At 43.2% G+C, this 26,181-nt stretch overlaps 1 protein-coding gene across 16 annotated transcripts in view; it reads left to right on the top strand.

Annotated features, from left to right (window-relative positions):
* The window catches only part of DYSF (dysferlin), a 231,031-nt gene that overhangs the window by 159,316 nt on the left and 45,534 nt on the right, over positions 1 to 26,181 (top strand). For 8 of the 16 annotated variants that reach the window (XM_004029399.5, XM_004029401.5, XM_004029396.5 and 5 more), the window contains one exon: positions 6,196 to 6,258. The exons of the other annotated variants lie outside the window; for them this stretch is intronic. In XM_004029399.5, the coding sequence (XP_004029448.5) occupies positions 6,196 to 6,258 (63 nt within the window). The remainder of the gene's footprint in view (positions 1 to 6,195; positions 6,259 to 26,181) is intronic. 16 annotated transcript variants of the gene reach the window in all.

Below are 26,181 nucleotides of genomic sequence, written 5' to 3'. Positions count from 1 at the left end.
GGCCATGGAGTGGCTCTGGATTCTGTAGGGTTGAGCCCATCTGGTCCTTCCCACAGTAGACATGGAGAAAGGTCTCACTGTGAGCACCAGCCTTGAACTCACCATCTGTTCCAGGTTGTCACCCTCCTCTCTGGGCTTTGCAAGATACTGGTCATACCCCTGGCACCCTGGGTGGGGCTCCCAGAACTTCTGGGCCACCCAGAGGCAGAGCCTCCAGGCCTGTGTAGACAGCACCTGTGTCCTCGGGCCTTGCTGCATCTGTAGTTTCACTGATGCTAAAAGTCCTCAGAAGCCCTGCGTTCCATCTCTCCAGCCTCTGTGGCTCTCCAGGGTTCTGCCCTGCCAGCTCTTCTGCTGGGAAGACCTCCTGCCCCCTGTCCCTTGGCCAACTCTTGATCATTCTTTAAGACTTAACTTAGGCATGGTCGCTTCTTTGGGGGAGTCTTTCCTGGCTCCTCTTCTCCTATGAGACTTGCCTATCTTTGGGTCACTGTGCTGCTGTAGGGCCTGCTGTCTCTGTCAATGTTAGCATATTCCCCAGGCTAAGCTCAGGGGAGCAACTGCGGCTCCTTCCTCTTTGTATTCTCAATGCTCAGCACAAGGCCTCGCTTAGCGGAGGTGTTAATGAAAGTCTGTCTGTCTTGGCAAGTGGGTAGATGGGTGCATGGGTTGATGGATGGATGGACGAATTTTCTGGCTACTGTCTGTATGGATCTGAGGAGGAATCTCTCTCTTGGCTGGGGAAACCCAAATGGAAATTTCAGATGTCCCTATGTGAAATTTAGCTAAACTCAGTGCTAGTGCCTCTGGGCTGCTTGGGTGTTTATAGCTGAATTAGGCAGATAATTTGCCCCAAACTCTGGCTGCCTGCTCCTGGCTCCTGTTTCCCGGCTGCTCCATGGGCCTGTCTGAGATTGTGCAGGGAAGTGCAGGGCCTGCCCAGCAGGATTTCCGTTCTGTGTGTGCTGCCCTCAAAATGTCTGCACACTCAGATGGGGAGGGACTATTTTAGGTCCTGCTGGCCACAAGCACAGCCAGAGGCAGACGATGAGGAGGCCCAGCCTGGCCATCCTCCCGGCGTTGACATGAGGGAACTGGGGCTGGGGTCTGAGCCAGAGCTGGGCCTGTGCTGTTTGTGGGAGCACACGGCCACTCTGGCTAGAGCTGCCGGCCAGACCAGCAGCACTGGTGGGAGCTGGGATGGGGCTCCTGGAGGTGTACCCACCTGGGGAGGGGCTGGGCCTCCCCTGGCCTGGGACAGGGGAGGAGGAGGAAATGACACTGACTTGCTCTGATGGGGGAGGCTTGGACCTTACCCTCATGGAGCTCCCTGTCTGATGAAAGAGACAAAACTCTGTTCTCAAAAGCCTCAAACCCAGCAGGGAGACCAGTTCTGTTCTGCAGGGAGCCCTGGCCCTCTGGGGAAGCCCCTTTTCTGGTATCTGACTTTGTTCCATGTTTTTCTCTGAGATCTATTGCTCTGATTTGGCTGATCCAGGAAATCTTTCACTCACTCGCCTCTCCCCCATGTCCCTGGCACTCTGGAGGACAGGCGCTCCAAGGCCAACCCAGGAGGCAGCTGACCCTGGGTGCAGTTCCAATGGTTTGCTAGATAACTATGGCTGGTCTCTCTTCCTCTCCCTCCTTCCCCAATGCAGATAGCATGAAGGGCCCTGGCTTCTGGGGACAGGAGGGACGAGAGGTCTGGCAGAATTTGGATTTTGGCTGGCTTCTGTCTGCGCCACCGGTGTGTCTCGGCAGCCTGTTCCATCCTCACAGTTGATGCAGCCCTGGCTGATGCTGGATGTGTTCACTGTGTCCTGGCTGTGGTCCTAGGACCCCTCCTAGCTCAAACCTGCTCTTGCCAGAGTTACCCTTCCATCTTGGTCCCTTCCTGTCTCTCCTCAGTGACACCTTCTCTCTGCTCCCAAAGCCTTCTTACCAGCATCTGCCTAGGTCCTGGGATGAGCTGGCCACACATTTAGAACATGTCACCAGAGACCCTTGCCTGATGTTCAGGCCATGGGCTGGCACTCACCACGGAGCATTTCTCAGGTTTCTAGAAATGTTTTGGTTTGTGTCGAGAGTGGCCAGTTCTGGAGGTGACTCAAAACGTGTATAAGGCAGGTCTGTGCTCAGCATCCGAGGGCTCGTAGATCAGTGTCTGTCTCTAGGGGCAAGGGTGGGGGGCCCTGTTTAGGGGGTGCCTGGCCTCTTTAAACTGTTCTCCATGGTGATGAGGATTGGGATGAGAAATACTCACACGGATTAACTCCACCACTTGTTCTTGGTCTGTGCAGCCATCCTATGTGTAGACTTTAGAGTGGCAGACTAGGGGTGGGGGTGGTGTGTGCACATGAGTGAGCATGAGAGGTGGGGGGGGGGGGGTAGGAGCAGGTGTGTGCACAAGCTTTCATGGGTGCTGGCCAGAGGTGTGTCTAGGCTTTGTGGTGGCATTGCAGGAATTGTGGCCTTGACTTTGAACTTTCTGAGGGCAGGCCTGGGTGTGTCCTCACACAGGGAGAGCAGAAGTATCCTATTCCATCTAGTTCTCTGCTTTAGAAAACGATATATTCATTTTTTTTTCAGATAATAAAATGATACGTGTTCATTATTTAAAATTTGGAAAATATAGAAAAATAATGAAAAAATAGGCTTTACCTCCAACCAAACACACAATTTGAATGCACTGCTCCCAACATTTCATTCTCATTCTTTCCTCTTCTTTCTAGGTTTCTCTTTCTGTCTCTGATTCTGTCTCTGACTTCATTTCTACCTTTAAAATAAAATTAAGGCCTTTGTTCACTAGTAGTTGTTTTTTTTTTATTAAGGCAGTTCTTGGTGTTATGATTATGATTAGGGGAAGAAAAACAGTGTTCAGGAACACACAGCCTGCCACCCCCTGTCCATTTCCTATAGAGGGTCTTGAAGCTCCAAATAGAGGCTGTGTCCCCAGAAATCGCACCTTTGAGGCACTGAGATGCCCCCAGAGCCAGCTGGGTATGGCAAGGGCGGCTCTTGCTTAGCATTCCGAGAGAGCACTCTTAGGTAGAGGGGCTCCTCTTCAAGTCCTCAGAGAAGGAGAATTTCTGGAGGTGGGAATATGTGAGTGTTGAAGAATTAGAGAAATAAGTTTTAGGAAGTTCCGACTCTGGTCACAAAGAGACAAGGGATGAGGGGGTGTCCAGAAGATCTCAAATGAGTGATGTCAAAGTGAGGAGATGTTTCATTAACAAGGAGACCAAACTCTTGGAGTCTCCTGGCCCTGCAAGTTCACCATAGGCTAAGCAACCAGGGAAGCTTCTCCGGGGAGGCGGCCTCTGAGGCGGGTGGGTGAACAGGGGAGGACAGGGAGGCTTTCCTGGCAGGCAAAAGGGCTCGGGCAAAGGCTTGGAAGTGGGACTCTGTGTGTATGTTTTATGTGGCAAAGGGGTACGTGTGTGTATGTATGAGTGTATGTGGTAGAGGTGGTGTGTGTGTGTGTGTGTGTGGTAGAGGTGGTGTGTGTGTATGTGGGGTAGAGGTGATGTGTGTGGCAGAGGTGGGGTGTGTGTGTGTGGTAGAGGTGGTGTGTGTGTGTGGTAGAGGTGGGGTGTGTGTGTGTGGTAGAGGTGGGGTGTGTGTGTGGTAGAGGTGGTGTGTGTGTGTGGTAGAGGTGGGGTGTGTGTGTGGTAGAGGTGGGGTGTGTGTGTGGTAGAGGTGGTGTGTGTGTGTGGTAGAGGTGGGGTGTGTGTGTGGTAGAGGTGGGGTGTGTGTGTGGTAGAGGTGGGGTGTGTGTGTGGTAGAGGTGGTGTGTGTGTATGTGGGGTAGAGGTGATGTGTGTGGTAGAGGTGGGGTGTGTGTGTGTGGTAGAGGAAGCGTGTGCATGTGTTAGAGATGGTGTGTGTGTGTGTGTGAGGTACAGGTGGTATGTGTGTGTATGGTAGAGGAGGGGTGTGTGTGTGTGATAGAGGTGGGGTGTGTGTGTGGTGGAGATGGTGTGTGTGTGGTAGAGGTGTGTGTGTGGTAGAGGAGTATATGTGTGTGGTAGAGATGGGTGTGTGTGTGTGTGGTAGAGGTGGTATGTGTGTTTGGTAGAGGTGTGTGTGTGGTAGAGGTGGAGTGTGTGTGTTTGTGTGGGGTAGAGTTGTGTGTGTGTGGTAGAGGTGGTGTGTGTGTGTGTGTGTGTGTGGTAGAGGTGGTGTGTGTGTGTGTGTGGTAGAGGTGGAGTGTGTGTGTGTGGAGTAGAGGTGTGTGTGTGTGGTAGAGGTGGTGGGTGTTTGTGGTAGAGGTGGTGTGTGTGTTACAGGAGGTGGTGTGTGTGGCAGAGGAGGTGTGTGTGTGTGGTAGAGGTGGGATGTGAGTGTGTGTGTGTGGTAGAGATGGTGTGTGTGGCAGAGGTGGGTGTGTATGTGGAGTAGAGGTGGTGGGTGTGTGTCCGTGTGAGTGTGTGTTTTGCGTGTGTGGTGAGCGTGGGGTGCCAGCAGGAGACAGGCCTGGCCTGCTAGTGTGCAGGAGGCCTCGGGAGACTGTTTCCTCACTCTGTGGGGTGGGTGCTGGGGCTGGCCGGCTCTGGGACTCCCAGGCTCCCAGGCGCTGGGGCTGGGGCTAATTTTGAGCCTGCTGCTCCAGTTATAGTCTCTGGGATGCCGTGAAGGTGGGAACGTGCTCCCAGAACCGGAGTGGCAAATTATGCCCGAGTCCCAAAGGGGAACGTGTAATTTCTGAAGCTGGACCAGATCTTTGGAGCACTATGTTTAGCTTTATTTTGCTCTGGTGAACTGCCGGTTTCCCTCTCACCTTTCTAAAAAAGAACTGCATTAAAAATAACAGTAAGGCTTCTGTGGGGTTCAGGATGCAAATGGGAGGGGCAGAGCTGCTGCCTGGCGAGGCCCGTCTCTGGCCAGCTAGGGGTGGCACGTGGAGTTCACCCAGTCTATTCCAGGGGTTACACGACATGTGGCCAGCACCCCAGGGCCATCCAGCAGCCCTGGCTGGGTGCCCAAGGCTGATTCTGCCCTCCTGCGTATGCTTCTGGCTCTGAACAGCCCTGAGGGGCCCCTCAGTGATGTGTCTTTTCACAGAGCAGGGAGGGATCCGAGTCCCCAAACGCCCCTCCTGGGCCCAGCAGGGCTTCACCTTCCGTGGGTTTCTTTGGGCATCGGGGGAGTGTCTCCCAGGATCTTCCTGTTGAGGAAGGCAGGGCAGCCTGGGGTTTCGCCCCTTGGAGTCCTCCCAGAGCCCCCTGCTCAAGGCTTAGAGGTTGAGGGGCCAGCCCCGGCAGCTCTGGGTCCTAGCTGGCTGCTTCCCAGCACCTACCCTCCTGACCCCTTTGCTCTTTCTCGAACGGGCTGTGCTTCTTTCTTCCCCTCTACCTTTGCGCTTGCGATTCCCTCTGCCTAGCATGCGTCTTCTCACCTTGCCCACCTGCTAGCCTGGTACTCATTCACCCAGAGCCCCATCCCCTTCTCCTAGAGTATCGTAGTGGTCTCTGAACAAGTCTTCCTGCCTTCAGCCCTGAGCCCTAAGGCCCTCCTCAGGCTGCAGCCCAAGGATTCACAGTACAGGGAGATTGATTCACAGTACTGGGAGATTGCAGGCAAGGAGCTGATGCTCAGAAAAGGATGCAGAAAGTGATTTGTAGCATGGAGTGGAGGTTGGACTATAAGACTCCTAAAGTCCCCACTGATGTCAGGTTTTGGGGAAGACATATGATGCCCTGGTTCTTGTCCTGGAGGAGGGAAGACTGAGTAACCTGCTGTAGCTTTGGGAACCATGCCCTGCAGTGTTGGTGTGGCTCAGAGGTTAGGATGCTGGGGTTGGAGTGTCCCTGAAATAGGCAGATTTTGGAGAGGGAGGGAGGACATATGAGAGAGTGGGCAAGAGTCAGGCATTGGCTGAGCCCCTTCCACGTGCCTTGCCTTGTGCTGGGCGTGCACAGCCTTCATCTCATTCATACTGACTGTCGCCCTGTGAGGTGGGCTTTGGGCCCATTCTCCAGATAGGACGCTGACCCAGAGAGGTCAAGGGGCTTGCTCAAAGTCACACATCTGGTGAGGTGTTGGAGCCAGGCTTGTCCAACTCCAAAGCACATGTTCTCCCTGGAGGAAGAGCAGAGGGTGCCTGGTCAGAGAGCGCTACCTCTTGGGGACTGTCCAGCCTTCCCTAAAGTGGGTTCTCTAATCCTGTTGCTAACCAGCATGTTTCATTTGTAGCTTGCAGACGGTCCGTCGAGCTTGGCCCCCACTAACACGGCTTCTCCTCCATCCAGTCCTCATGTATGTACTGTTTACTTATTTGTGGGCTCCTTGTATTCCCTTGTGGGGCTGGGGGTAGGGGGGTTAGGAGGGAAACGGGAGGGGAGAGTAGGAGGGAAGAAAGGAGGTATTTCCTGAGCCCTAGCAGGGAAGTCACCTATCTTTGCCTCACTGAAAAGGAGGGGTGAGAGAAAGCTATGGAGTAGATGCTCAGAAATGGACACCCCTAGGTTACTTCCTGGGATTTACCTTATTTACCTGTGTGAGGGCTGGGGGCTTAGGTGGGGCTGCATGGGCCAGTGGAAGCGGGGAAATCTCTCAGTTAGACTCTGACTTCTGGAGTGTGGGACCCCAGAAGCCTCTTCTGGGCGTGGGACCTCAGACGGCAGGCTGACTTTCTGTGCTCCTCCCTGATGCGTGAAGGGTGTGTGTGACTGAGGAACCCTGGCTGGCCCCTCGGGTGCTAAGAGGTCTGCTTGGGCCAACAGTCTGCTCCTGCAGTTTCCAGCAGGGCTCCTTTCTGCTTGCCTGAGTGGATTCCTTAGGTGTCATCTTTCTGGGCTGTGGGTCCCTCTAGGAAGATGACTTTGATGTCTGGCCTTCAGCGTGCGCTCCTGAAGTCCCATGCTGAGGGCCAGTGGGAGCCCCTGACCTGTGGAGGGTGGCGTAAGAGACAGAACTTGCTAAAGGCAGTGAGTTACATTCTACTTATGGTGTCAGGAGGAGGCACTGCTGTACTGGGGGTCTCATGAGCTTCTAGAAGGAGGCTATCGATATATATATGTTTTTTCTGATTTATCTATTTTAAATAAAATATGGAAAACACAAAAAGTGTCAAGTAGGAAGTTAAAACCACTTTTATTCCTACCAGTTTATGATAGGCACTGTTAGGGTTTTGATGTGCCTAGATTTTTTAGATATCTTTTAAACTCACATGAATACTTTTTAAAAACAAAATTGGAATCATACTTTTTTATAATTTGGATTTTTTAAATTTAAAAGTATATATGAATATTTTTCCATATTTGTATGTGTGTATATATAATATATGTATAATATGTATGTTATGTATATTATATATATATTTTTTTGAGATGGAGTCTCGCTTTGTCGCCCAGGCTAGAGTGCAGTGGCATGATCTTGGCTCACTGCAACCTCCATCTGCTGGGTTCAAGCAATTCTCCTGCCTCAGCCTCCTGAGTAGCTGGGACTACAGGTGCGCAACACCACACGTGGCTAATTTTTTGTATTTTTAGTAGAGACGGGGTTTCACCATGTTGGCCAGTCTGGTCTCGGACTCCTGACCTCATGATCTGCCTGCCTCGGCCTCCCAAAGTGCTGGGATTACAGGCGTGAGCCACCACACCCAGCCTATTCTTATATTCTTTAAAGATATGACTGCATGTCACATGAACATTCGTAAACTTTTAACTACTCCCCATCATTTGCCATTTAATTTGTTTATTTCTCCTATTGTCTTCTTTTGTCCCTTAAAGGACTTATTTTAGTTCACTTTATATATGTCCATCCAGACGATTTCTTTCTGGTTTTTTTTGTTTGTTTGTTACGCCCAGGTACACCTGTTCAGGCCATTTCTTGTTAAAGTGTATTCCTAGGTGTTTTATGGTCTTTGGTGCTGTTCTAAATGGAATATATGTTTTCCTCATGACTTTGTCGAACTATCGCTAGAATATAGGAAAACAATATTTTTGTATATTTACTTTGGAACTGACTCTTTATTAAGCCCCATTTATTAGTTCTGACTATTGTTAATTGATTCTGTTTGGTTTTCCAAGTAGGTAAGATTGTTTTCTTCAAATAATGATAAACGTGTTAGTTTCTTTCTAATAGTAATGCCTCATTCCTTTTTCCAAATACCATTTGATATTTGAGACGCTGCTGAGCAGACTTATTTAGTCATTCATTCTAATGAGACTGCCTCTACCAGATTTCCATTGACTGGGATGATGATTGATGGTTTCAGACAGATATTTGATTTTGGCAAGGTTGTGTCCTTTATTGTTTGTTTGTTTGTTTTTTATTGTTTTTGAGATGGAGCCTTGCTCCGTTGCCCAGGCTGGAGTGCAGTGGTGTTGTCTTGGCTCACTGCAACCTCTGCCTCCTGGGTTCAAGCAATTCTCTTGCCTCAGCCTCCTGAGTAGCTGGGATTACAGGTGCCCACCACCGTACTCTGTTAATTTTTGTATTTTTGTAAAGACAGGGTTTCACCATCTTGGCCAGGCTGATCTTGAACTCCTGACCTCAAATGATCCACCCTCCTTGGCTTCTCAAAGTGTTGGGATTACAGGTGTGAGCCACCGCACCTAGCTGATTGTTAGTTTATTAATAGCTTAAAAATTAGTCATGGAAGTTTAATTCTATCAAATGTCATTTGGCATTTATTAAGATGATAATTTTATTTTCCATTGTCTGTTAATATAGTGTATAATTGTGCTATATTCCTGGGGTAAACCCAAATTGGTCAATTGGTCATGGTATTATAGTTTACTACAGTTGCAGCCTTCTTATCCAATGCAATCAAGACAGGTAGTTGATTGGCTAATTGACAAAGTTGATTAAATAGGGACTTATTAAAAGTCCTACAAATGTACCACAAACATTTTGTTTTTAACCATGTCCATGTAACTTTATTTGCCAATCATTTGACATGTGCCACACCCTCTTTTTGAATTTGGATGTGCTGACTTGTGTGTCATGTCATCCTTTTGGTATAAATCATATCCAAAATGCATTATCCAGGATTTTTAGTTTTAGGTTTATTAAAATTTGATGAGAACTTAACGATACTTGCAAAAAAAAATCTGAGTGTAGAGTCCTCTTAAAGTTTAAGATGCCCTTCCACCTTTTATGTTATCTCACTTGTACTTGATATTCATCACTTAAAAAAAAATCAAAAGCAAGCCAGGTGTGGTGGCTCTTGCCTGTAATCCAGCACTTTGGGAGGTCGAGGTAGGCAAATTGCTTGAGCACAGGAGTTGAGATCAGCCTGGGCAGCATAGTGAAACCCTGTCTCTACAGAAAATACAAAAATTAGCCAGGTGTGGTGGCACATGCCTGTAGTCCCAGCTATTCAGGAGGCTGAGGTGGGAAGATTGCTTGAGCCCCAGAGGACGAGGTTGCGGTGAGCTGTGATAGCATCACTGCACTCTATCCTGGGTGACAAAGTGAGACCTTGTTGCAACAAACAACCTCACCAAAACACAAAAGCCTTAAATTAGTTTTCATAGATACAATGCCCTTCCTTTTTATATTCAAATTCTATGTGTTTTTAAATATATACTTTGTTTATCCAATTACCATATTAGTACAACCCAGCTCATCTTCTGGAGCTGCAGTGGGCATCCTAGAACAGCTGTGGACAGTCAGTGGTTCTGGACCTCAGGCAGATTGTTGGCAGACAGGACAGACAGCATTTGTTAATCCTGGCTAAGAAGTTTTAAGGAGAGCTTCTATTATATATTATTGAGTTAGATTTGCTACTACTTAGGATTTTTACGTCTCTATTAATAAGTATGACTTTCGAGTTGTCTTTGTTACACTTTGATATCGGGGTTATAACTAGTCCCTTAAAATGCTTTTCAGGTGTACTTCTACTTTCTGTGCTCTTAAACAGGCTCTGTGGCATGATAATTATTGTTGCTGAAAGGCCCTAAAATACACCAGAGCCACTGCTTATGAACTTAAATTATGCAATTTGGAAATTATATGATGCAAATATTTCAATAGTTTGGCTTTATGTACAAAATGTGTAATAGTAGGAAACCTAAATTTAAAAAAAATGACCGACAATCATGTAATTTAAAAGGTGGTGAAATTGTATCTATGGTTTCCTAACACAGGATAGCCATCATTTTTCCTCCAAAATGGTGTTATATGTTTTGAATTATAGAAGATTTTCAGGAACGCATATCTTACATAATTGTATAAGATGCAACTGTCTTGTATGCATTCGTAAAACTGGGCTCAACACATTTTCTGGGAGGGGATTCTTTGATCATTTTGTACTTCTTCAATCAATTTGGTAGCTGAGATGTCATCAGATACTGCCTGTTAACACTGGTATAAATTTGTACGTATTACTATAATGAAAGCTTTGTATCTATTCTGTTTTCATCTTCATTCTTAATTTTATGTATTTATGTTATTTTCCTTTTTTATTAGGCTTCATATCGTTTCATCTATTTTATAGTTGTTTTCCATCCAAAGATCCAGCTCTTTAAAAATTCTGCTGATATTATAATAGATTAGTTTCTTTAATTTCTATATTCAAGTCATTTTTAAGCTCTCTCAATCTGAAATTCCTATTATATGTATTCTAGATATCTTGGGTTATCACTTTATCTCTTTCTCTCTCTCTTGTTTAGAAAAGACTGTTAAAGGGAGCTATTTGTCTATATTTTCTTCTAAAAATTCTGAAGTTTTGCTTTTCACACTTCAGTATTTATTTCACCTGGAATTGATTTTGCGTGCATGTTAACTGTGAGGTAGTTTTTTTCTCACGTAACTAACCAATGAATTAATATCATCATAGAATGACCTGTGCTTTCTCATTGATCCACAGTGACAGCTGTGTCATTTGTTGGGTTTCCATATAAGTGTGGGCTATTTGTGGGCTCTCTATTCTGTTCCATTGGTCTGTTTGTCTTTCCCTGGGCTATTTTACTATCTTATTTACTATAGCTTTCTAATAGGTCTTGATCTCTGATAAGGAAGTACTTTGTCCATTTTCAGAAGTATCATTGCTATTCTAGTTCTTTGCTTTTCCATTTCAGTTTTAGAATCAGCTTGTCAACTTAAAAAAAGTTGAGATTTGTGACAGAGTTATAGTGAATTGCTGGATCAGTTTGGGGAAAGCAGACATTTTTATTATATTGCCTTTTAACCATGAACATAATATATCTTTCCATTTATTTAGGCCTTCTTTAATGGTAATTTAATGCATTTTTATAATTTTATCCAAAAAAGTCTAGTACAACTTTTATTATATTTAGTTCTAGCAATTTTATGCATTATTGTTCTCTTTACTTGAATTTTTAAAGGTACGTTTTCTGACTGGTTTTTGCTTGTATATAAATGAAATCGATTCTCATATACAGATTTTATATCCAGAAACTTTACTAAACTCTCTTATGAATTCTACTGGCTTGAGAATTCTCCTGGATTTTCTATAGAGTCAATCATATAATTTGTGATTAATTACAATTTTAATTCTTCTGTCTATATTTCTTTTACTTTTTTATTTTATTTTCTTGTCTTATTGCCATTGACTAGAACCTTCAGCTGATGTTCTGTGTACTTGGTTATAGAGAGTATTCTTTTCTGCTCCTAATTTTAAAATGAATGTTTTTATGTTTTACCACTGATCATCAAATTTATCAGGTGAACCTAGTTACCTGTTAGAACCTTACTAGTTAGCTGTTTTTTTCATGAATGTTGTTAAATTTTATTGAATGTTTTTAAAGTATCCATCGAAGTGATCATATAATTTTGCTCCTTTAACCTGTTAATGTAGTGAATTACATTAATATATAATACATAATTATATAATATATTTACATATATGTTAATTAGATAACCCAAGTTATCTAAAATATATATAACAGGAATTTCAGATTTAGAGAGCTTAATATACAGTAATAAATGTATCTATATTAGTACTTAAACAACTTTGCATTTCTGAAACAATCTAAGCTGATCATGATATATTATCTTTTTTCTGCATTGCTGGGCTCAGTTTGCAAACAGTAAGTTTAGGACTCTTTTTGCATCATTTTTTTGGAATGATATTGGCTTAAAGTGTTTCTTTTTCATACTATTATTTTCAGGTTTATAAAATGACTTCTGTTGTGTAAGCCATAAGATTGGCATTATCCGTTGCCTAAATGTTTGGTAGATTCACTCATAAAACTGTCTAGACTTAGTATTCTTTTTGGGAATATTTTAAATTGCTGATGCAACTTTAAAAAATGTTTATAGGACCTTTGAGATTTTCTGTTTCTAAGTGAGTGACTTTTGGTGATTTAAATTTTCTAGGAATTATCTATTTCTTCCTAAAAATATTGGTGTAATATTTTTTATGATCTCTTAATTTTTCAAAAAGAATTTCTTCTCCATCTAGTTATGCCTCCTTTCATTCTCAAGATTATATTTTGTTATTCTTGCCAGAATTTATCAGATTTTTTCCAGTCTATTCAAAGAATTTTTAGTTGATCTTCTCTATTATTTCCTTATTTTATAATTTATTAACTTCTTTTCTTCTATTTTATTCCTTCCATTTTATTTCTTTTCTTCCTTCTATTTTGGGGGAGTTTATTATATTTTAACCTCTATGTAAGCATTTAAGGCTCTAAAATTCCCTCTCACTACTGCTTTATGCATCCTGTAGGTTCTGACAAGTAATATTTTTGTTATTTCCCATTCTGAGTATTTTCGGATTTTTATTATTTCTTTTTGACACCTAAATTGTCTAAAAATATGGTTTTTGGAAGTTACTAACTTATATTTTAAGTTATCTTTTGTTATTGATTTCTAGGTTAACTGGAATGGTCTCTATGGTCCAGAGAGTGTAGTCTGTGTGTAACGATATAATACTTAGAAATGGCCTGACACTTGCTTTATGGTCTAGTTTAAATCTGTAACTGTCCTGCGTGTGCTTGAAAAGAATGTGTATTGTCCAGATGTCTTAAATAGTCAATGTGCATTTGGAACAGGCTTGTTAATTGTCATTAAAATCTGTACTCCTGATTTTTGTGTGTGTGTGGTTTATCAATTTCTGAGCGAGACATGAAAATATTCTGCTTTGATGTGACATTTGTCAATTTCTCCTTATAATTCCACCTACTTTTATATATTTGATGCTCTCTATATTTTTTCTCTCTCTATAGAGAATTCTTATATCTTCCTGGAGAACTGAATCTTTTAACAATATGTAGCAAGCCTCTGCCCATTTCTGTCTTTTAAAATCTCTGCTAATGAGTTTTTCTTAAAGCCTGTTTTGTTCATGTTAATATAGCTACCCCAGCTTTCTTCTGGTTAGTATTTTCCTTGTATAGCTTTTTCCATCTTGTTACTTTCAACTTTTCTGTCTTTAAGTTTTAGCTATCTCTCCTGTGAACAGCAAATAGATAGATTCTATTTGTGTTTAATGCATTCTGACAATCTTTACTAATATATTTGAATTTGTTTCTGCCATCTTATTTTGTATCTCTATCAGCCTTTTTTCTATTAAAATATTCCCCTCTTTTTTTCCATCCCTTCTCTTCTTTTTAGTTTCAAAACTATATATGTTTCTATTTCTTTAGTGATTAGTATAGAAATTTTAACATGGCATATTTAACTTAGCAAAGTCTAAATTTAATTGATATTTATATCTTCCTCCAGAATATTACAAGGAACTTAGACTGCTTTAACTCCAATCACCTATCAATTTGCAAACTTTTGTACAATATTTTAGTTTTATCTTTTTTACCTACCTTTTTAAAGCATTATTTTATTTTAAGTAATCATTTTTTTCTTTTAGCTATATTCACATTTACTTTTTTTTTTAATATCAGTCATCTTTTTCCTGAAGTAGGGCCTATTGAAATTCCTATAATTGAGGTCAGTTCATTATAAACTTTCTCACTTTTTAACTGTTTGAAAATATTTTTTTCACCCTTATCTTGGAAATATAGTTTCACTAACAGTTATTTTCTCTCAGCACTCTTTTCTGGCTTCCATTGTGCTATTGTTTTCACAAATCTGAGGACTTAAAAAAATTTTATTTTAAAGTTAAGTTTAGTTTTGGCTGGGTGCAGTGGCTCATGCCTGTAATCCCAGCACTTTGGGAGGCTGGGGCAGGCAGATCATTGAGCTCAGGAGTTCGAGACCAACCTGGGCAATGGTAGCAAAACCCCGTCTCTACAAAAAATACAAAAAATTAGCTAGGTGTGGTGGTGCATACCTGTAGTCCCAGCTACTCGAGAAACTGAGGTGGGAGGATCACTTGAGCCCAGGAGGTTAAGGCTGCAGTGAGCCATGATTGTGCCACTGCACTCTAGCCTGGCCCACAGAGTGAGACCCTGTCTCAAAAAAAAAAAAAAAAAAAATTTAAAAAGTAAAATTAGTTTAATTTAATTTTTAAAAGATGTTATTTTTATTCATTCTGAGCAATTCTCAACCATTATCTCTTCAAATGTTACAGATTCCATTCTCTCATCATTTCTGGAACTCTGGATATACGATGGACCTCTTCTATTCTTCATGTCTGTCAAATTTTCTTTCATATTATTTATTTCTTTGGATTGCACTCTGGCTAATTTCTGAAGATGTATCTTCTTGTTCACTTGATCTTTAGCAGTTTCTAATCTGCTATTTTACCCTATCTATTGAGTTTTCAGTCTTAAGTACTATATTTTTATTTCTAAAAGTTTTATTCCCCCAATCTGCTTGTTTGTTTTTGAAGGTCTCCTGTCCCTTTGGCATATTTTTAATGCCTTTTATTTATTTAAACAGTTTTTCCTTAAAGCCCTATTTCTGACTACTCTGACTTCTGTTGTCTGATTCTGCAATTGGTTGGCTCTAGCTGGCTCTTGCTCATGGTGCCTAGTTCCTTATGTGTTTGATTGTGAACTCATGTTCCTTGGAACTTTATCTGAGAATTCTTTGGGGCCTGGGTGGAAGTTACATTCTTTTAGAGAGGATATGTGTTTACTTTTACCAGATGTCTGGAGACACTATAAACCCAGATTAACTTAAAACTAAATGTTCAGTGTGTGGCTTTTTGGGTCCACTAGTTAGTATGCATTTTGGCTCCTTATTTCTCTGGATTTTTCCTTTCTCATTTGCCCTTAAGGATTTTCTTTACATTCCCATCAGCTCAGCCATGCATTTAAAATGGATTTTAGAAGTATCTTTTCTGTTAATTTAGGTGTTCTTACTTGGAGGGTTTCTCTGGTTGTCTAATTTGTCATTTTGCTGGAAATCAATGTCTTTATTAGAGGTTTTAATTTGAAGTCATGGTTTTCATCATGCAGGTTTATCTCCTTCAGGGTTGTGTACTCTAATTTCTTGTTTGCAGTTTCCTCTTAAGACTTCCTATGAATATACATGAGCCATTTGTTTTCTTCTGCTTTTTACTCTTTAAGAGCATTGGGAGACATTTGTCTTTGTCTTCAGATGGCTCTTCTTTTTTTGCCCTTAATATCTTCTTTTTTTTTCCTTGGGTTTATCCTTACAGAGGGAAGTCCTTGCTTGTCAAATACCGGGAGCTCAGATTCTTTCCATAAATTCATGGGCCCTTCTAATCTCAAACTCAGACAAAAGGAAGAAGGAAATAGTTTAGATTTGCAGTAGTTTCACTTTGCTGGTTAGAAATCCAGCAGGGTGGGAGAAGTAAGAAGGAAACTAGGATCAGAGGCAGCTATGTGGGGCTATGCTTCTGGGCTGAAGAGTTTATTTCCTATGTTTGTTATGGTAGTCAGGGGTTAGCTAGGGTAGGCCAGAGGGCCAGAGCTGCTGCGCCTACCAATGAACTCCTATGTAGGAATTTCTTAAGTAAGGTAGAGTTGACCCTCTCCCACTAGGCCCACCAGGCAGGGTGTTGCTTTAGGGAAGTTTCTACAGTTTTGGCTGAGTGAATCCTTAACCTTGTGGGTTCAGACACCTGTTGGGTCAATTTTCTCACGGCTAGATATGTAAACTTACATGAGAAATATAGCTCCCTGGGGCATGTGACCTTGGTGGCTGGTCCAGCCCATAGTCTCCTATAGGCTCAGTGAGTGGGAAGCCAAATTGTGATTAAGAGTGAGAAATCAGAATGAGGAGAGAGAGTTCTGTAATTTGAACTTTAGTGCCAGCTGACCTGGCACTGACACATCCATCTCCAAAGGTAGGGGCAGCTTTAGTCCCTAAGCCTAGGTCTGCTCTCCCCTGATGGTGCTGGTGTGGACACCTGTCAGTGTTTACTCCTTACTCCTGTTTGCCTGTTCTTCAGGCCTGATTAGTACCTTTCTTCATGGATATGCTCTTTCTCTGGATTAATACATTCTTCCTAATTATGGTTAAGTCTTAGTGTAGGAGGCATTCTTCCCTGTTGAGGTGACTTTGCCTCTCCTTGCTCTCACTGACTATGAAGTTATTTCATGGTCTAATTCTCCAAGGGCAGCCCTATTTCCCTTGATTCCAGGTTGGGGGGATGTGGGATGCCTTATTGCAGCTCATGAGTACTGACAACAATTTATTCCAAGACTTTGAAGCAGAGGTTTTCTGAGCAAAGGAATCAATTACAGGGTGTGGCTCCCAAGTGAGGAAGCATTTTCAGAAGGCATCCAAGGCAGTTTGTCTCTGAACTTCATGGTCGCACCTCTGAACTTGAGACTTAGAGGGGGAGTATTTTAACTTTAATAACATTCATGGTCTTACCTGTACTCTTGTACATATCAGATGTGCTAATTAGGAAGTCACTTATCTTTTCCTTAAAGTAGGTTTCCTAAGGACATGTATTTGGCAATATTGGTTTAGCAAGAATTACTGTATGTGCTTGAAAGTAACTGTACTTCTTTAAAAATATCACCCGTTCAGAAGTGTTGCCAGTGAAGCCTGGCCTCCCCCCACTCCTATTAGTTCTGATTAGGGAGGTTTGATGCCCGTCACTGGTGTAATCTGGACCTTCCTTTGTGACTCATTCTTTCTCTCATTTTCTCAGAGCAAATACAAATCGCCCATCAAATGACAAGTGAAAGCACAGGGGGAGGCGAGGGGAGGGAATCAGAGCCGAAATCTGTTAGCTATTTGGAGTAATTGGTTATTTGCTGTGTTTGCTGGTTGGGAAGCAGAGCACATACTTCACGGTCTCTCCTGTTACGGGGGCTGGAGTCACCCTCCGATATTGGATCCTCGTTGCCGAAGCCCTTGGCTCGGGGCACCTTTTCCCTGCTTGGCATTCCTGTGGTCTCCTCGGGAGTGCACCCCTCCTCCCTCGCTGCACACTGCAGGGGGGACAGCCTGGGGTGAAACTTGTCTGGCAAACTTCAGGGCTCCATCAGGGAGGAGGAGGCCCTGGCTCCCACCATCCGGCGCTCCTTGCCTCCACCTCATCCTGACATAACCCCTCCACCACCCCCTGCCCCAAGAGGTCTTTCCCCTGGTCTGAGAGGGATCTGTTTTCCCGTCTAGAGAAAAAACACTCATCTCTTCCTAGAGGGGTATTCTTGGCTTCCCTTGGAAATCTACAGCATAGGCAACTCTCTCTGAGGTCTAACTTGATGTCTTCCTATCTCTGTTGGTCCTACGCACTGGCTACTCCCTAGCCTGGGTCAAAATAGTGCTTGGAAGTTGGTACAGCACTCGCTGCTGAGCACAAGACCTCTCTGAGTGTGCTTGGTGAAGCTTATTAACCCACCTTTTGTCTTTAACTCTTCTCTACATTAACCAAGGCACAGGCAAATCAGAGCAAATCAGCAACAAGTTCAAAATATAAAATATTTGAAAAGTAATGTGATTTTGTGTATGAAAATGCATACAGTAACTAGAAAGTAGGTTGACTTTGGCACATAGTAGGTTCCCCCCAAATCCTCCTAAAATTGAATTTAGGAGAGCTAATATTAGTGTCTGTAGCTTGATGAATGCTTCTGCAGTCTTGGGAAGGCCTTCAAAAATAGTTTTTCTCTTAAGTAGTTGGAACTCTTGTTAAGCAAAATTGTCTACATAAGCAGAAGGAAGGTAAGGTATGCTGCCCAGGCCCTATTGGAATTGTCACAGATTCTGAATTAGTCATGTTTTGTTGCTTTCTTCATATGTTTGAAGAGTCTGATGGAAGCTTCTTTCATTCACCTACTGGCTAGGTTCCACTCCTCTAGGCTTTCTGCATAGTTGTGTGGGATCATGGTGCCCTCAGAGAATCCAGTCATGGGCCCCCAAGGATCTATCTTAGGCTCCTGAATTGAGAAAGCACCAGCAACCTCGGGTTCCCCACAGCTCCCCGACACTCTGTGAGTCCCCCATCTGGAGCAGGCCAGTAGTCAAGTGATCAGGTCCCCTTGCCATCTGTTTGACTTTACTGGATGTCAGGCCCATGTAGTCTCTGGGCCTTTGGAAGCAATTCAGCATTTTGGTTAAAGGTCTTTACTTCTTTCCCACCTCGGCTGATCCAGAAATCAGAGTAGGTGGAGTAATGATCCCCTCCACAGATGAGGAGGCTGGACTGCAGGGAGTGTCAACAAGAGGTTGAAAGCCCAGTGTTCCACTTGTAGAAATAATTAAGTGACTTTTGTTATGAGTGTGTGGAGTTCTGCTGAATCAACGTGGTGGCTGGCTGTGGGCATATGTCTTTGTGGCTTTTGGGGGGCATAAGTGATTTGGTATACACAGGGTGGAGTAGTTTTGAAGTCAGGTATTTGCATGTCTGGGGGTTTGTCTGGTCTACATGTAGGCATGAGTAATTTTATGTTACTTATGTGTTTATTCATGTGTGCATGAGTAAATAGTCCATTTCCTAAATCTCAGGACATGAAAGAATTAGAGGAACTTTTGTACCGTGATTCCAGTAATACAGATGTAGAGCTATGGGGTAGCAGTACTGGAGATCAAACTGATGACACTGGCAATATCAAAAAGAACATTAATCATGGTAAACTTTACAGGTTACAGCATATCTTTGTAGATATCTACTCTGAGCCTTACAGTAACCTCAGTGTTGGGTTGTTATGTTACTATCTTGATGATGATGATTTGTACTAAGAGGGAAATTACTTTCAGCACAGTCTAGGATGTCTATCTCTGGGTTGACATAGGCATGAAGGGCTACTTAAAATTATAAACAATAATAGGCCACATTTTTTTTTAAGAGTTGGGCATATAGTTCTGCATAGTGACCCAAGGTTTAACGTTATAACCTTGGTGACAAATGGATTTGACCAGAAATTTTTCTCTTTGATCCAACTGGTCATCCTGGGGAGAGAAAACAAGTTCTGTACCTGCCCCCTGTCTCCTGCTTCCTGACTTCACAGAAAGGAATTATTATTGCCAGTTTTTCTACCCATATTCATGAAATGTGTTAGGTCTACTGAATGATGATGGGAGATTAAATATTTGGAATGTATCATACTGATTTGGGTCTTCAGGGGGATTAAGATGCTCATTAGACTGGATGAAGCCTGGAGAAATAGATCTTCGCTATTTTGCTCTGGCTGTCCAGGAACTGCATATTGGCTATTAGCTGAAACTGGAGAGGCTTCCAGTCCATGCCTCGGTCGGACTTACTGGGTTGGCTGACTGCACAATGAGGGGCCTTGAACCTTGAGCATGGGGGAGTGGTGTTTTAATGGCCAGACTTCTTGTTAAAGCCTAAGGTGACACCTCAAATATCAAACCTTTTGTGTTTCTTTTTCCTCCTTGCCATGTTCCAAAACTGGATGCTTAGCTATTGCAAAATGAGGTAAAAAACACATTTGGAATGAGAAAACATACCACCATTTCCCTTTTGGAGCTTTGGAATATGGGATTCCATTAACATCAGAGGGTTAGTTGGCTTTGGCACCTCTGAGTTCAGACATGGAATAGCTGTCCTGTTTTTTGTGGGGCTCTTTCTTATGGGTGTGCTAACTTATTCCTGGACTTCCTGGGGAAGAGAAGGGAGAAGTGGGCTTGAAATAACTCCATCAGAAGCCAGATGAGTGAAATAGCAGAAATGATATTTTCAAGTCACATCTGTGAGTGTGTTAAAAATATAACTTTATTTTTCTCTAAATCAACTTAATCTCTCCTGTGAGCCCACATTTTTCCTGATGGCAGAAAAACCCCGGTAATCGTCAACACTTTAGGTTTAAACTTAGGCAGTCTGGGCTTTCTATCTTCCTCCTTAACCCTGGGAGGCAGCTCATTTCTGGGTTGGGCTTCCATAATGTCATGACCTCCACAGGGAGGAAGTCCTGGTCACCAGTATGTGTCTACTCTGACATTTAGAGACCCACTGATTTCTGGGCACACAGGCCATATTGCATCTTCTCATTTCAGCCCCCAGATCCTTCTAGTTTTCCTGGCTCTTTCTCTCTCCACTAACTTTCAAGCCCTACAGGGAGTGGGGCACCATTAAGCAGCTCTCCCGTGACACTCTGGGGTCTGTGGGAAATTCCAAGGGCTTAGGCTCTGTCTCCCATGACACCCACGCAGCCATCTCCAGTCAACTGCCCCACATCCAATTCCTCTGGCAACTTCTGGGTGGCTGCTGCTGCCTGGACCCCCAAAGTTATAGAGGGGTCTGTTCCGTGTACACTTTGGAGCTGACCTGGAGGCAGGGTGTGCGGTGCCTTATCAGAAACCATCACAAGTCTCTAGTTCTTGCGTCCTTTCTCCTTCTACGCTTTCATTTCTTTCGCCTATGATGGGGAAAAACTGGCTGGACAAAACATTCTTTTAAACCTATTATTTTAATGGCACATGATCAGCCTCTGTAAACTTAAAAGCCAAGGATCACCCCCTCTTTCCCCACATTCTGCTGTTTAGGCATTCCTGTATCCATCAGATATTGACAGAACTGCAATTATGTCTTTCAGGCAATGTTCTAAGCATTGAGGTTATGAGTGTTACAAAAGATAAAGGGGGCTGGGTGCGGTGGCTCACGCCTGTAATGCCAGCACTTTGGGAGGCAGAGGCAGGTGGATCATGTGAAGCCAGGAGTTTGAGACCAGCCTGGCTAACATGGTGAAACCCCATCTCTACTAAAAATAACAAAAATTAGCTGGGTGTGGTGGCACACACCTGTAATCCCAGCTACTTGGGAGGCTGAGGCAGGAGAATTGCTTGAACCTGGGAGGCAGAGCTTGCAGTGAGCCAAGATAGTGCCACTGCACTCCAGCCTGGGCGACAGAGCAAGACTCTGTCTCAAAAAAAAAAAAAAAAAAAAAAAGAAAGAAAAAAGAAAAAGAAAAAAGATGAAGGGCTCTGCCTTCATGGAGAAGGATATACAATAAACAATATTAATACCCACGTAAACTCTATGGGATATCAGATGGAGATAATCACTGTGGAGAAAAAGCAACAAAGAGGGAATAGGAATTCTTGAGATGGGATTGTGATTTACAATACGGGAAATAACGAGGGTGAGACTGAGGCTGCACTGGAATCAAGACAAGAAGGAAATGAGGAAGTGGCTTAGGGATCTATCAGGGGGAATAGTGTTCCTGCCAGGGGAAGGACATGAGGGTGCTGGAAGTGTTCAGGACCAGGAAGGCTTGTTGGCTGCAGCGGCATGAGTGAGGAAGAAAGTTGAAGGACGTGAGGTCAGGGAGGTGTGAGGGCTCGATCACAAGAGACTTTAGAAGTTATTACAAGGGCTTTAGTTTTATTCTGAGTGAGCTGACAAATCACTGGAGGGATTTGCACAGAGGGTGACAAGATCCGCTGTTGGGTTGAGCACGGATTCAGGGAGCAGGACGGCAAAGGTAAAGGTGGGGAGGCCAGTTAGGAAACTGCTGCAGTCATCCCACATGGGATGATGGGGCTGGACTGGGGCGGTAGTGACAGAGTGGTCTGGTTCTGAGTATACACTGGAGGTAGTGCCAGCAGGAGTGACTGATGGATTGAGTGCAGGTCGTGAGGAACAGGAGTCAAAGGTGAGTGCAGGGATTTCAGCTTGAGCATCTGGAAGGAGAGAGTTGCCATTTGTTCATATGAGGAAGGATGTGGGAGGAGCAGACTGGGCAGGGATGTTCAGAGATAGGAATCTGGACTTACCTTTGAGAAGCCTATCAGATGTCCAGTGGGAGATGTCACATGGGCAGCTGGAGTCCAGGGAAGGCACCCAGGCTGGACAGAGCTCAAGGTGGGACTCATCAATGTATGTGCTATTTAAAGAGCTAAGACCCAGGGAGAACCCAAGGGAGTGAGAGTGCATAGAGAGGACGGGCTCAAGCACTGAGCCCTGAGGCACTCAGATGGCCAAAGCGTGGGTGACAAGAAGGAGGCAGCAAAGAAGACTGAGCAGGTGTGGCCGCTGAGGTGGGAGGACAACACTGTGCTGCTCCGGACAGTGGAGCTCTGCAAGGCGAGGGGAGATGCTTCAGGGACAGAGGAGTGACCACTTCTGCCAAATACTGCTCCTGGATTGATTATTGAGGCCTGAGTCATTGGTGACCTTGACAAGAATGTTTTGAGGGAGGACAGAGAATGGAAAGATAAAAATTAGAGACAATAAGTGTGGACAACTCTTTCTAGAAGTTTTTCTGTAAAGGGGCAAAGGTAATGAGGTGGAAGCCAAAAGGGAACGTGTGGGCAGAGAGAGAGACGTATTCTGTGAATAGTGGGGCACTGGTGCCTATGTGTGAAGGCTAACTGGAATGACCCAGAGGAGAGGGATGTTGGTGACACAGGAGAGGGTGGGGAGAGTCACGGAGTGATGGCCTTGAATGGACCAGAGGGGATGAGCCCCAGGCATGAAGGCAGAGGTTGGCCTTGGGCTGGGGTGCAAGCCGAGCACCCACAGGAGCAGAAGTGAAGGTAGCACGTGGCATGGGTGCTGGTGGGGGCTTGGGGAAGTCTCTTCTGGTTGCTTCTGCTTTTAGGAGAAAGGAAGCAGGGACATGGGCTGAGCATGAGGCCAGGGAGGAGGTGCTAGAGGGCTGGGGAGAGGGCCAGTGTGGCAGGTGGTATCAGGAGAAGGGGCGAGTAAAGGGCCAGGGAAGTGAGATGAGGTGCCGGGCGGCACTGGGGCTCCTTGAAGCTATGCCAGGAACTTGGTGTGAGACCCAGCAGCTGGTTTCATGGTTTCCTTCAGCCACATTTGGTTGTGGGGGGCTGATGTGAAGTGGAGAAGAGCTGGATTTAACCCCAGGTGGCATTGACCAGAAGTACAATGGAACAAGAGAGGTGGAAGGAGTTTAGGAGAAGGAAAGGGCGAGGGGGTAAACAAAGCATTGTAGGACCAAGAAAATATTAGTTAATATGTAAATCATGATTCTGCCACATGCCTAATTGCTGTTAAAGGTGCGGGCCATTGATTAGAAGAGGGTTTACCTGTGGGATGCAGGACGAAAATGGGGGCAAAAGTCACTGAGCAGCCGGCCAGCTGGTGTGGCCGGGAGGAAGGTCATAGGCCATTCATCTCAGCAGCTGTGAGTCTGCTGGGGAACAGCAGCTGCCAGACATCACCTGGAACTTTGAAGGAAGAGGGAATTGCAGCCAAGAGGGGAACTTGGGGAAAACAGAGTGTGGTAAGATTTAGGTCCTGTTGGTGGTAAATAGCTTGTTCTATTTAAAAAAAAAAAATTGAACTCTTATTTCCTTAGAAAGAAACACTTGAGATTCCTGCTTTTATTCTTTTGTTTGATGTTGTACGGTCGTATTTGATCATTTGTTCTTTTTAATTTTAGCAACTTTATTGAGATAATCCATGTGAATACAGGTTCTTATTTAAAGTGTACAGTTTAATGGTTTGTAGTATATTAACAGAGTTGTGCAACCATGACTGGAATCCATTTTAGAATATCCTCATCACTGCAAAAAAAAAAAAAAAAAAAAAAAAAAAAGTACTGAAGAACATTTATTCCTCACAATAACTGTCAAATTTATACTATTATTTTTCCATTACAGATTAGATAAATGGAGTCCTAAAGAGGTTAAGTAGTGAGCAGTCTCTCCCAACCACTCCCAGCCCCTGGCAACCACTAAATATTTTTTGTTTCTATATATTTGCCTATTCTGGAGCTTCATATAAATGAAATCCTACAATATGTGGTCTTTTGTGATTAAATTCTTTCACTTAGCATAAGGTTTTCTAGGTTCATCTATGTCATAACATATATCAGTTCTTCATTCCCTTTTTATTACCAAATAATGTGCCAGTGTAAGGATATATCACATTTTCTTTATCCACGCATCAGTTGATTCATATTTGAGTCTTTCCACCCTTTAGCTGTTGTGAATAATGCTGCTTTGAACATTCATGTACAAGTTTTTGTGTAGACATAAGTTTTCATTTCTCTTGGATATATACCTAGGAATGGAATTGCTAGGCCATATGGCAACTCTAACGTTTAATGTTTTGAGGAACTGCCAAACTGTTTTTCAAAGTGCTGCAACATTTTACATCCTCACCAGCAGTGTACAAGGGTTCCAATTTCTCTATGTCTTCACCAACACTTATTATCTGACTTTATGATGATAGCCATTCTAGCAGGTGTGAAGTGGTTTCTCATTGAGGTATTGATTTGCATTTCTGTGATGTCTAATGATGTGGAGCATCTTTCCATGTGCTATTGGCCATTTGTATATCTTCTCTGGAGAATGTCAACTTAAATACACTGCCCATTTTAAAATTGGATGATTTGTCTTTTTATTATTGAGTTATGAGTTCTCTATATATTCTGGATACAAATCCCTTATCAAATATATGATTTGCAAATATGTTCTCCCATTCTGTGAGTTGTCTTTTCACTTTATTGGTAGTGTATTTTGAAGCATCTTGCTGTTGTTCTTTATTTAAAAATTTTTAATTTTTAAAGTTATGCAAGGAATACTTGCATACAATGAAAAATTAGAAATTTTTGAGTTATACACAAAAAGGAATAAAACATGTACAATTTTACCATTCAGAGTGCCACTATGAACTTCTGGGGTTTAGTCCTTTTGTTAAAATGAGATCACATTATTTTTTAACCCTTTATAAATCTCATCAGTTGTGAGTAACTTTTCATGTCAGTAAATATATTTTTCCAGCATCACTTTTTAGGTTGTGTAATGTTTAATCATATGGTGGTACCGTTCAGTTCCAAGCAGTTCAGGTCCAAACAGTTCCTTATTGTTGGACACTTAAGTTGCTTCCAATTTTTCACTTTTAAATGAAGTAAAATCTTTATGCATATCCATGATTGCTTTCTTTGGATAGAATTCTGGAATAAGATTGCTGTGTCAAAGTGCATGTTCTTTTAGGCTATGGAAACGTGCAGCCAGTTTGCCTTCTGGAATGATTGTGGCCATCCGTGCTCCACCAGCAGTTTGTAGGAGATTAGCTCTTGGCCAAGAAGCTAACCAGGTCCATGCAACAACAGCAATATTACTATTATCAGTAAGAGCAATAAACACTTACGTTGCATTTATGTGTAGGCACAGTTCTGAGCACTCTCTCTATATTGACTCATTGATTCCTCACAATAACTGTCAAACTGATACTATTATTTTTCCATTACAGATAATTGAGTCCAAGAGAGGTTAAGTAGTGACCCAATGTCACACCACTGAGCGTGGCAGGATTTGAACACTGGCAGTCTAGCTTCTGGGTCCTGGCTCTCACCCACCCTGCTTTACTGCTTCTTTATGTCTATATCACATGAAAATTATTGGCAGAGGCACCTATATGTGCAAGAGCCCAGAAGGGAGAAAGCCTGATACTGTCAAACACAATGCTGACTATTGCTTTAAAATATTCTTTATAATGCTAAGAAAGCTTCCTTTTATTTTTAATTTACTGAGAGGTTCATTTGAGAATAAATGAAAAATTCTAACCTCTTAAACATCCATTTTTTGTTTTTGTTTTGCATATTATAAACTAGGGGCTGGCAAAATTTTTTTAAAGGGTCAGATAGTAAGTATTTTAGGCTTGGGGGACGTAAGGTCTTTGTTGCAAAGACTCAACTCTGCAATTGTAGCTGAAAGCTGCTACAAAATATATTGATATTTAAATTACAAAACTAGGTGGCTGGCCAGTAGGCCATAGTTTTCAAATCTCTGCTGTAGATGATCCTGTGGGTTTCCTCTCCTGACTCACTGATGCTGAGCCACTCTTGTATTCTGGAATAACCCAGCTTGACCACGCCAGATTGACTGCTGCCATCTGTTCGTTAGTGTTTTATTTAGGATCTTTATGTCTCTCTTCAGGAATGAGATTAATCCGTGTGTGTGTGTGTGTGTTGCTTTGTCAAGCTTTGCTTCATAAAACGAATGTAAAAACTT

Source organism: Gorilla gorilla, chromosome 12 (assembly GCF_029281585.2).
Source record: "Gorilla gorilla gorilla isolate KB3781 chromosome 12, NHGRI_mGorGor1-v2.1_pri, whole genome shotgun sequence".
NCBI lineage: Eukaryota > Metazoa > Chordata > Mammalia > Primates > Hominidae > Gorilla > Gorilla gorilla.
This window is presented reverse-complemented; position numbering and strand designations above follow the sequence as displayed.